Source organism: Dipodomys merriami, unplaced genomic scaffold (genome assembly GCF_024711535.1).
Source record: "Dipodomys merriami isolate MVZ:Mamm:240054 unplaced genomic scaffold, mDipMer1.0.p SCAF_70, whole genome shotgun sequence".
NCBI lineage: Eukaryota > Metazoa > Chordata > Mammalia > Rodentia > Heteromyidae > Dipodomys > Dipodomys merriami.
Window position 1 is genome coordinate 4927481 of NW_027206291.1, and position 11301 is coordinate 4938781.

Consider the following 11301-nt stretch of genomic DNA (forward strand, 5'->3'; position numbering starts at 1 on the left):
GCTCAGGCTGGCTTTGAACCAGTCTTCAGATCTCAGCCTCCTGAGTAGGTAGGATTATAGGAGTAAGCCACTGGTGCCCAGCTTTCAGCTCCTCAATTTTATACTCCAACCAGGCTGAGGTCATACCATAGAGGTGACAAGTGTACCAAGGTTCTAGCAAACAATCATGCTCACACTACAGTAACTCCAACCCAGGGAAGTGGACCAGCACTAGTGCCCTTGCTCCCAGAATGCACCTCTTCCCTTCCCACCACTATGGCCTCTGGAAGTAGAACAAGCAGGTCCTGGACCCAAAGCCCCTTAAAACAGCCTTTCCCACCACCGACTCTGAACTGTTCCTTGAGCTGTAACTCAGTGGCCGGGCTGTTTCCACTTCCTCTGTGACCCCAGCCTCTTCCAAGCATTCTTCCAGCTCCCCTGGCCTGGCACTGATCCTTGTGAAGCTGGGAGTGTCTGGATACACCTGCTTCAGGGTGGGGAGTTAGAGGCTGCAGGAACGGAGTGGGATGGGAGCCAAAAGGAGACCTGAAAGGAAACAGCCCTGGGAGGGGCGCACAGGGCAAGGGTGGGGATAGAGGTGGTCAGGCTAGATAAAGGCAGGAACTAGATAAGTGGACAGGAGGTGGGATAGGACCCACGGTCCCTTTCTCTGGGCAGAGAGGACAGGGGGAAAGCCTTGCTCAGCAACCGACTAGGATCATTCTGGGAAAGCCAGGGCCACCTGTGGAAGAACCCGAGACACTCAAGCACTAGAGTCTTTGTCCATGGCATTGGTCCCCATAGTGCTGTGTGCCTGCCCACCCCTAAGACAGGGGACCAGGAGGTGTGTACACATCCATGGGATGACAGCATCACTCAGAAGACATCAGAACGAGCCACTCCGAATTCTCATTTCGTTGCTTTGGCCATGCTATAATAAACTGGCTCAGAGAGGCCAGGTCTTCACTCTGTCACACAGCACAGCCAGTGGTGACTAGGACTGCCCCGTGCTGCCTTAATCTCTCCAGAAATGCCCTCTGAGGTCACCGTTAAGGGATGCAGGAGGGCAGGCTACCCAGCAGCAAGCTGGGGCACCCCGCTGCCTGGCAGGTGACTCCAGCCTGTTTTCCTGGACAGCGGCCGCTGACTCAGCCCTCCCCTTCCCTTCCCCCCCCCTACACGGGCGCCCCCAGGCGGAAGCACCAGCTGGCAGGAAAGGGGGAGCGGCCGGGAACCCGGCCGGACGCCCTCAAACCTGGTCTCAGGGAGCATCTGGGTCCACAACAAAGCCCGACGACCCCGGCTCGGTGATCCTGCCCCTCGTGTCACTGAGGCTCGAAGTTGAGCTAGGTGTCCCGGGCCGCCGGTGTGCCCCGGGGCCCTGGCCAGCCAGCAGGGGCGGGGGCCAGCTGCGTCACCGCCTGCCCGGCCCCCCGCCCCCTACCCGCCCAAACTCCACCCCGAGGGAAGGCGGCGCGGATAAAGGCTCGGGGCCGCCCGCCCGGCCCCAGACCGGCCTGGCCACCGCGCGCTGTCCCCGCCGTCGGTCGCTCGGAACCATAGGGACCCAAGAACTGCCGCGCCCGGTGAGTGGGGGGCGGGACCTCGCGGGACAGGAGGGGTCCTGTCGAGACTGTACAGAGTGCCCTACTTTTCTTTGTTCTTGGGGCAGACAGGGCGTGGGGGACCCAAGACCCAAAGCCCCGGAGCCCCTCGCCCCGCTGCGGGGTGGGAGGGGCTGCGCCGGCGCCGCCCTGGCAGGACCGCAGCCCCCGCCCCGCCCCCCAGGGCACTCCCCCCCTTCCGCGCCAGTGACCTTGAACTAGTTGCCGCTCTGGCCTGTTTCCTCGTCTGCTGTCAGGCCAGCCTCGGCGCGTAGACGCGATAGTCCCCCAGCGGGGCTCAGCCCAGACCCGCAGTCCCGGGGCCCTTTCCCCTGCTCTGCCGTGCGGCGCCCCCTCCTCCGGGACCCAGGGCCTCGCTCCGGGCAGCGCCAGAAGAGGGCGCGCCGGAGCTGCTGACTCACCGCTGCCCTGAGCGGCGCGCGCGGGCGCAGCCGGGGACGCCGCGTCACGTCATGGCTCGGGCGGGCGCCTCTCGGGAAACGGGCCCGTCCCGGAGGGAGGAGGGGAGGATGGGGAGCTGGGGGTGGGCGGGCTGCTGGGACGCGAGGTGGCACCGGCTCTGGACGGGCGCTCCCGGTCGTGGCCACGTCACGGGGTGCGGGGCCCCACCCTAGCCATGCGCCCCGCCCAGGCCTCCACGCCCACCCAACCACGGAGGCCAGGAGGCTGGCTAGCCAGTCCTCGTGAGCCTCTGGGCTGGGGATCCTAGCCACGAGGCGCGCAGAGTTCAAGCTCGGGCTTCCGCTGGTTGCAAATTTCCTGACATAATCGACTGGGAGGCTCCACTACTTCCTGCCTCTCAAGGCTCTAGGAACAATGGCCCGCGCCCCCTCTCCACGCCCAAGGCCGCTCCCCTAGGAGGCCCTAAGGGAAGGCAGCTCAACCTCAGACCAGGGTCCCGCGCCCCTCTGGGCCCGCCCGCCCTTTGTTGCGGACTCAGGGCCTTATGAATGGCTCCCAGCGCGGACGGGGGCGGGGGAGGGGTGCAGTGCCAGCCCCGCCCTTACCGTGCTTCTATTGGGCAGTCTGCAGACGGGGGCGGGGGGAGAGGCGGGGCGTGCTGCCACGTGGGGCAGTACCCAGGTGGCTCCCATTGGTTCGGGAGCGCAGCCGACTGGGCGTTCGGCGTACGCCGATTGGCCAGAGCATGGCCGGCGGAGTAAGTAGTGAATGGGAGGGGGCGGCGGCCCCGCCCCTTGGAACGTTGATACATTATAACTTTTTTTTTCTTGTTACTTTCACCCCCAGATCCTGCGAGCAGCGGCTGCCGCGGCTGTTGCTAAGGGAGGGGACGCGCCGGGTAGCGCGACCCGAGCAGCATAAGCACCGAGCCCGCCTGGCCAGGGCAGCCCCTCCTCAGGGGCCCGCGCCGCACCAGGGTCGCCACCCATCGCCCTCGGAGGAACTGTAAGCCCAGACCCCACCCCGGGGCGCAACCCGAGAAGCCGACGCGACCTCTGAGCGCCACTCGGATTTTTAATTTCCGACTCGCTTTTCACCGCTGGGGCCTTCCCGAGGGACAAACGCACTGCCCCCCGCCCCCCAAACACCCAGAGAAGAAGAACCCCGTTTTGGGAGAGTCCGGGTCCAAGAGGCGCGGCGAGGATTGGCGGAGCCCCGCGGCCCCCAGCCCCCCAGCGCTCGCCGGGGATGGAGCCGCAGCCCGGCGGCGCCCGGAGCTGCCGGCGCGGGGCCCCCGGCGGTGCCTGCGAGCTGGGCCCAGCGGCCGAGGCGGCGCCCATGAGCCTGGCCATCCACAGCACGACGGGGACCCGCTACGACCTGTCGGTGCCCCCCGACGAAACGGTGGAGGGGCTGCGCAAGCGGCTGTCCCAGCGCCTCAAAGTGCCCAAGGAGCGTCTGGCGCTGCTCCACAAAGACACGTAGGTACCGCGCGCCGCCCCCGCTCGCGCCCCCCCTCCCGCCGGGCCGCCCCCTCGGGCCCCGGCCCCCGGGCGGGAACAAAGAGCGCGCCGCGCGGGGAAACGGGGGGCGGCCAGACGGGGGGCGGGGGCGCGCTGCGCGCTCTCGGGCGCCCTCTGCTCGGCCTTGCCTGCCTCGGCCCCCTCCCCCGCCCGGGGTCGCCGCACAAAGGCGGGGGCGGGGGCGCCCGGCTGGACTTCACCGCCCCGCTACGGGTAAGGCGTGCGCCTCAGGACATCACAGGGGTCCTAGCCAAGCCAAGTGGGGGGTCGCGGCCGCCCCCTCTTGTGCCAGCGTCCTCCCAGTCTTCCGCATCTGCTCGGCTGCCCCCTCTGCGTCTGGCTGTCTCCCTACCACTTGCGTCTCAGCCCCCCTTTGTTCTCGCCACCGTGCGCTCCCCGCAGCCTCCCCCCTCCCCCTTGGTATTTAAATCGCCTCCAGGCCGGGGAGCCCTCCCCCCCCCCCCGCCGTGGGCCTCCGGGGACAAGCAGTGTCCATCCCCGGCGGAGGGGCCCTGGCGGGGGAGGGGCCGGAGGGGGAGGGTCTCCTTTGTCTGAGCGGCAGTGGCGGCCTGCGCCAGAGAAGGTGGGAGGAGGGGGAGCCCGGCCCGTCGCAGCCCCCGAAGGCCTCTTCAAGGGCCAAAGCCCTGTGGCGCCCACAAAGACGAGCCCAAGCAGGACTTGGGGAATTGTAGGCAGGAGCTGGCCCTGGGGGTGTGGGGGAGGGTGGCAGGGGACACCCTGGAGCCCAGGTGATGTGGAAGTGCCGTGTAAACTGCAGAAGGGGGTGCCTGAGCGAGGAGTTTGGGGGTTCCTGGGGGGGAAAAAGTCTCTTGAGTTGCCAGTATGGCGGGGGCTTCCAGGACACACGCCTCAGACTCTTTTTAAGACCTGGAAACCAGAAAAAGGGGTGGGGGGGTGGAAGGACGTCTCTGGGGGCCCCCTCCCGCACGCACCGCCCTCCCCCGCAGCCTCCTGCTTCCGCGTCCCTGTGTTGTCTCTCGTCTCACCCTCTTCCTTCCTACCCCCAGCCGGCTCAGTTCGGGGAAGCTGCAGGAGTTCGGCGTGGGGGATGGTAGCAAGCTGACGCTGGTACCCACCGTGGAAGCGGGCCTCATGGTAAATGACTGCCCTGGAGGCCCCACACAGGCAGGGAGCCCCCCCTCCCAGGGCGCCCCACCACCAACACCCCTCCCCTAGTGCAGCAGCCCTTTTCTGCAAGAGCAGCCCACCCCCAGAACGCAGGGCCCTCCCCACCCTAAGCTTAAGCCCACGGTGCCAAACCCACACTCAGGCCCTCCTCCTTCCCTCTCTTTGTAGTCCCAGGCCTCAAGGCCGGAGCAGTCTGTCATGCAAGCCCTTGAGAGTTTGACGGAGACTCAGGTAAGACACACAGCGGACCCTGCTTTAACCTAGGGGTGTGGGTGCCAGGTTACTTTTCTATCCACAGCCACCTCTGGTAGCCCCTTCCTCCCCCCTTCTTCCCCCCCATGGATGGGAGGGACTCCAGAACACTGGGAGAGCTTGAAGTGGTTCTTCAGTGTCCTGTGGGGGAGGGGAGGGGACACACTGCCTGGGTGCCAGCTTGGCCTGGTCACTCTGCTTCCTTTTCCTCCACCCCCACCCCCCTCAGCACTCACCACCTGACCTTGAGGGCTTTCTCTCCCACGGTGGCTGCCATGGGGTGTGGGGGGAAGGGAGCCCAGCTTTCACAAGCCTGCCTGCCTGCAGGGTGACCTTGGCCCACGCACTCTCGGCCTAGCCCGTATCCCCACGCACTCAGTACATCCCTGCTGTAGAGACCCCACCACCCCCCCCCAAAAAAAAACTAGGTTCCCTGAAAGCCACCAGCAAATTCCTTTTAGTACTTGATCCTGTGGGCAGGGGCAGCCAGGGTGACCCCTGTTGCAAGGGACCTCATCACACACTACCCCTCCTCTTTCAGGCCTTTGTTTTCTAACTCAACGGGGGGGGAGGGGCAAGGGCACCCAGCCTGAGGGCCAGGGAGGCCTAGACAGGATGTTAGGAAAATATTTAGTAAGCTGTTGAGGGGGGGAGGCTGGGGCTGGCCCTAACCCTGGTTCCCGATTTTGTTCAGAGCTTTTTTTTTTTTTTTTCTTCCTCCCCCCTCCCCCCCCTCCACCTCCTTTCCTCATTTTCTTGGCTGCTGCAAGGCCCTCCTCAAACTCGGCCCCTGGCCACCTCCCAGGAGAGTGACACAGGCCTCAGCAATCCGCCACTGCCAGGGTGGAGGAAGCAGGCTGCTGCCCGCCCTGGTGAGGGGGTGGGCAGGTTCCAGGGCCTCCCCAGCCAGGCCACAGGAAACCTGCCCAGCAGCCTTGGTGGCAGATTCTTCCCTCTCAAGGCCGTCACCCCCTTCCCTTCCAACGTGTAGTATCCTGCCTGCTGAGCAGAGCAGCAGAGCGGTAGAGCGAGGTGCGGAGGAGGGGTTAGGTAGGGCCTGTGTAGCTGGGTGGTCTGCCATCCATACAGGTGGGGGACAGAGTGGGTGAAGAGCCAGGGGTCCCAGGAGCTGCTGCGGGGGCTGCAGGTGTGAACAAAGCCCCTGGCTGCCCATGGGGCTTGCGGTTGGCAGGCTCTGGGCCCCTAGGCATGTTTGGTTCACATCTTCCCTGGGCGCCTGCCTCAGGAGGGAGGTGGGAGTTGTGCTGGGTAGAGCTGGGTAGAGCTGCTGGGCTCCCCAGGGCTGTTTCCCTGCCTAGCATAGTCATCCCCGCCCATTTGCCCTCCCCTGGTGTGTGGGGGGGGGGGAGTTGCCGGGTAAATGGAAAGGGGGACTCAGCTGGTTGGGAAGCGGGTTGGGCCCTCCTTACAAGTGGTGTCTAGAGAAAGGGGTGCTGTGTAATTTAGTGTCAGTGGGGACTGTATCCTCTTTGCCCCCTTCCTATGCCCCCCCCCAGCAGAGGTTATACCAGCAGCTGCCAGTGGAGAGCAGACCAGGGAGGGAGTTCTGGGAGGCGGTCGCTCTGAGTCATCTGGTCTATGTCACTTCTCAGAAACCTCCACCCCCCCTCCCCATCCCAGCCCCTGGGGAGAACAAGGCACTGGCCTGGCCCCAAAGGGGAGGGGGGACCCCCATAAGTCCACCCACCCACAAAGTAGGGGCAGGTCACAAGGTTCACATTTCACCAGGGCTTGTGGAGGGTCTCTGGGGACATGCTTCCCCAGAGACCTAGTTAGGGGCCCCTTCCCACAGCACTGTGGCCGCCCCTTGGCCTCCGCCCCGCCCAGTACAGATAAATATTTATCTTGAGAAAGCAAAGGTTAGCATGGAAGCATTTGTCCAAGAATTCCGCCTACTGACTTGTTGGGTGACTTGGTTGGGAGGGGGCCTGAGATCACCCCCTCCCATAGGCACAGTCTGACAAGACTTGAGCCAAGAGCTGTGAGGTGAGGGCTATTTGAGGGCAGTGACTGCCAGTTGAGCCCTGCCCCCTCTGGCCTTAGCTTCCCCTTCAGAGAAAGAACCAAGTTGGCCAGGGATGGCTAAGGCCCCTCTTCGTCTGATCGCCTCTGTCCCCCACAGTCCCCAGCGGCGCCCAGGCCGGGCCGGGCTAGCAGACGAGGCTTCCGGAAATACAGATTCATTTTATTTAAGCGTCTGTGGCACCGACAGGGACCCCAGAGCCCAGAGAGGGGCGGCGAGAGGCCCCAGGTCACACAATGCTGGGGAGCTGGGCTGGGCTGAGCTGGGGAACCTCACAAATGAGGCCCCCCCCAGGCTGAAGGGCCTGTTTCTCTGCAGGTCAGTGACTTCTTGTCTGGCCGATCACCGTTGACCCTGGCTCTTCGAGTGGGAGATCACATGATGTTCGTCCAACTGCAGCTGGCTGCCCAGCATGCCCCACTACAACACCGCCATGTGCTAGCAGCTGCAGCCGCCGCCGCAGCGGCTGCGCGGGGTGACCCCAACATTACCACCCCTGTATCCTCTCCCTGCCGGCCAGTATCCAGCACTGCCCGAGTCCCACCGGTACCCACCAGCCCTTCCCCTGCATCTCCTTCACCAGTCACAGCTGGGTCCTTCCGATCCCATGCCGCCTCTACCACCTGCCCTGAGGTGAGAATGGAGGATTATTGTCCTTGGAATTCCCAGGGGTGGACTTGGAGAGGATGAGGGTTCTGAGTCATAGATCTAGCCTTTCTATCAAGGGCTGTCCCTGAACCTGGGTTGGATAGATTATGTCTGGACCTTGGACTTGGGACTAATGGGGTGTTTGCTTCCATCCTAGGCTGCTGGATTATTTCTTTAGTGATTCTCCGTCTTTACCCTAATAGGCCTAATCCTGGGGGATGGAGACTCCTGGGTGATACCCTAAACCCTGAATTCTATATTCACATGCTTGTCCCCTCATCAGCAGCAGATGGATTGCTCCCCGCCAGCCAGCAACAGTGTCAGCCCCGGAGCCAGCACCACAGCCCCCCCAGGGAGCAGCCCTACCCCTCGCTCCCGCAAACCTGGCGCAGTCATTGAAAGCTTTGTGAACCACGCTCCTGGGGTCTTCTCAGGGACCTTCTCTGGTAGGTGTCACGTGATGATAGCTATAGTGCAGCCTGTGACCCTGTACGCTACTAGGGATTGAACTCAGGGCTTGGGTGCTTGTCCCTTAACCTTTTTTGCCCAAGGCTGAGGCTCTACCACTTGAACCATACTTAACACTCCCAGCTTTTTTGCTGGTTAATTGGAGGTAAGAGTCTTTCTTCCCCTAGGCTGGGTTAGATCAGCCTCCTGAGTAGTTTAGGATTACAGGTGTGAACCACCAGTACAGGCTAACTTGATCGTCTCTTGAGGTCATATGTCAAGCCATAGGTGTTTATATGTTTATACTTGAGCCACATGTTACATACACACACTCCTGGCAGTGAGTCTGAGTGCATTACTTCCCAGAGCCTGTGTCACGTATGTGCCATCACATATGGGACAAAATACATAGGGCACACGTTCTTCTTGGCCTAGTGATCCTGAATACATGTGTGTGTGTGTGTGTGTGTGTATGTGTGTGTGTGCTGTGAGCATGTATAAATGGACATCGTCTGTGTGTTCATTTGCTCTTGCTGCTACACATGTGACCATGTCTATAACCAAGCTCATAACCTCTTCTATCTGCAGGCACGCTGCACCCCAACTGCCAGGACAGCAGTGGGAGGCCCCGGCGTGACATTGGCACGATACTACAGATCCTCAATGACCTCCTGAGTGCCACGCGGCACTACCAGGGCATGCCCCCCTCGCTGACCCAGCTTCGTTGCCATGCCCAGTGCTCACCCGCCTCACCAGCCCCTGACCTCACCCCCAAAACTACCTCCTGTGAGAAGCTGGCGGCCACGTCCCCCTCCTCTCTGCTGCAGGGCCAGAGCCAGATCCGCATGTGCAAGCCCCCGGGTGAGTGCCCATCCGGGGGGTCTCACATCCCCACCCAGCCTCCTGGTTTATCAAGGCCTCTCTGTTGTACACTGGTGATGGTGGGAGCAGCTGAGCCACCCAGGGGCTAGAGGAGCTGCAGCTGCTGCTCCTCCTGATCTGCTCCAGTCTGGAAGAAAAGGAGGCATGTGTGTATCTGGGCACAAAGTGTCCTTGTGCGCTCCAGAGGGGGCTCCAGCTCTACTTCCTCTTTGCCCCTTCCCAGCCCCCATCTCCAGATGGCATTTGGCACCTCTATGAATGGCCAAGTCAGTCCTAGCTGGTGGGCTCAGAGGGCCCCCCAATGTTGTAAGGACTTGGAAAGGCCAGGAAACACCCCCAACCCCTCCCTATTTCCGAACAGCCAGACTGCTCCTGACCCAATGCCCTATGGGAAGATGGTGACCCTTCTGTCCATCCTGTGCCCATCCGTGGGATGTTTTCACATCTACAGCCCTGTTCATAAAAGTGGGAAAGTGAGGCTCTAGCCTCAGTGTCTCCTCAGGTCCAAAAATTAGCCACAGGAGAGTTCAAGCTCCAGTTTATTTAGTCAGCGATCCACTGCCCAAATGCCTTTCATAGCCGAACTCTGCAAAACAGATGGCCCACCAGCGCTGCACACCCCAGCGAGTAGATGGTGGAAAGCAGCTTCTTGATGCCCTTGTCGGAGGCGAGGGACCTTCATGTTTGGGGGAGATGGGGGGCCTCGAAATGACATTGCTGTCTGGTTTGCAGGTGACCGTCTTCGGCAGACTGAGAACCGCGCCACGCGCTGCAAGGTAGAACGTCTTCAGCTCCTGCTGCAGCAGAAACGCATGCGCAGAAAGGCACGGCGGGACGCCCGGGGCCCCTACCACTGGCCCCCCAGCCGCAAGGCCGGCCGCAGCGACAGCAGCAGCAGTGGAGGAGGCAGCAGCCCAAGCGAGGCTGCCGGCTTGGGCCTTGACTTCGAGGACTCCGTTTGGAAGCCGGAAGTCAACCCCGACATCCAATCTGAATTCGTGGTGGCTTAGGATCTGGCACTCCCTGCTCCTCAGCACACCCTCAGCCCCGGGCAGGTAGCCCTAGGGATGCCGAGTGTGCATGTATAGTGGCCCAGCTCTGGAGGGCAGGTAGTCACCTCCCTCCCCATCCACCACCAGCCTTTGATTTTTTTTTCTTTTTTTTTTTCTTTAAAAAATTCTCACCCTGGTTGTACCTCCTGCGTTCTCCTCACATGCCCACCTCTTCCTCCTTCACCGGCTCTGAAGGCCTCTGCGCTGGGTCCTTCCTCCCACCTTCCCCAGCTCCAAATATGTAGCAGTCTTTCCAGATGGCTGAGAGCAGAGGAGACCAGGAAGCCGCCCCCACCCCCTTCCGCTCTGCCTTCCTCCGCCTTCCACCCCCCCTCCCCACACACACACCCGATTCAGGTTTTAAGTCAAAAATGTAGACGCCTCATTATGCACTTTACAGATGATGGGAGGGGGCAGGGAGAAGAGAATCCATGCTCACCCCCCTCTTGTAAACCTTGGCCTCCACCCCGGGCCAGCAGCACCCACTGGGCCACAAGCAAGGAGAAACCCACATCACCAGGGAGGGAAGCCCGCAGGGGACTGTTTTCCACATCTGTCCATTTTTCTTTTTTTTCCATGTGAAGCTGTTTGCAGCAGAATCCAACCCCTTCTGTCTTGGGTCAGGTGGGGACAGGAGACCCTTTTCTGCCAGGAAAGGAAACTGCTAAGAACAGCCCTCACCCACCCTCTGTGGTCACCCTGCCATGACTCTGCTGTTTCTCCCTCATCCTCCTGCCCTCCATTCCCTATTTCCCCTGACCTCCCTCCGCCTGAGCTTGGAGACTATTTATAGATTATTAATTTTCTGACTGAGCCAATAGTGGTTGGGAATCTCTTGAAACTGGGAGAGAAGTGATGGGGGGGAAACACCCCCACTTCCTCTTCCTGGCCCAACCTGAGGGATGGGGGACTGTCTGGGGGCCTCAGCCTGCAGCCAGGATGGGGAAGGGGGTGCTGAGCTGTGAATGCCCAGTTAGGGCACCGCTGTGTAGCATTAACCCCCCCCTCCCCATGGGGGTCTGCTGCTTGTCTAATTTGGACCCTCCCCATTGCTCGTGCTCTGAGGGCCCAGGCCCTCCCAGAACGGGGAGAGAGTCCCCTCTACTGGGGCCATTTCAATAGGGGTGGGAATTTTGTTCCTTCCCCATTTTTTTTTTTTAACGATAATGGGATGTCTGGGCCCTGCCCACCCTGCCTGTCTTGTCCTGGCCCCCCCTGTCTCCCCCCTCCCCCCCGTTCTTGTAGTTGAGCCCCAGATCCTCTTCTCCCATTACGTGTTAAAAGTTAATGGTTTCAGA

The 11301-nt window shown here is 61.8% G+C and overlaps 1 protein-coding gene across 7 annotated transcripts; it reads left to right on the forward strand.

The window, feature by feature from the left end:
* The first annotated feature begins 1465 nt into the window (after positions 1 to 1465).
* Midn (midnolin) lies at positions 1466 to 10145 on the forward strand. Of its 7 annotated transcripts, none has more exons than XM_070008506.1 (9): positions 1466 to 1565; positions 2853 to 3487; positions 4558 to 4645; positions 4847 to 4909; positions 7074 to 7202; positions 7293 to 7607; positions 7906 to 8068; positions 8658 to 8930; positions 9684 to 10145. In XM_070008506.1, the coding sequence occupies exons 2-9, from the start codon at positions 3255 to 3257 to the stop codon at positions 9959 to 9961; spliced, it is 1542 nt and encodes a 513-aa protein (XP_069864607.1). In that variant the 5' UTR covers positions 1466 to 1565; positions 2853 to 3254; the 3' UTR covers positions 9962 to 10145. The 7 variants fall into 7 exon arrangements, with proteins under 7 accessions (XP_069864607.1, XP_069864609.1, XP_069864610.1 ...); XM_070008508.1 differs by having other exon boundaries at positions 7909 to 8068; XM_070008507.1 differs by lacking the exon at positions 1466 to 1565 and adding an exon at positions 2670 to 2763.
* Positions 10146 to 11301: the final 1156 nt, after the last annotated feature.

Coding starts and splice junctions, on each gene's coding strand:
- Midn (XM_070008506.1), top strand. CDS start 3,255: ATGGAGCCGCAGCCCGGCGGCGCCCGGAGCTGCCGGCGCGGGGCCCCC. Junction 3,488..4,557: donor GCGCTGCTCCACAAAGACAC/GTAGGTACCGCG, acceptor TCCTACCCCCAG/CCGGCTCAGTTCGGGGAAGC. Junction 8,931..9,683: donor CCGCATGTGCAAGCCCCCGG/GTGAGTGCCCAT, acceptor TCTGGTTTGCAG/GTGACCGTCTTCGGCAGACT.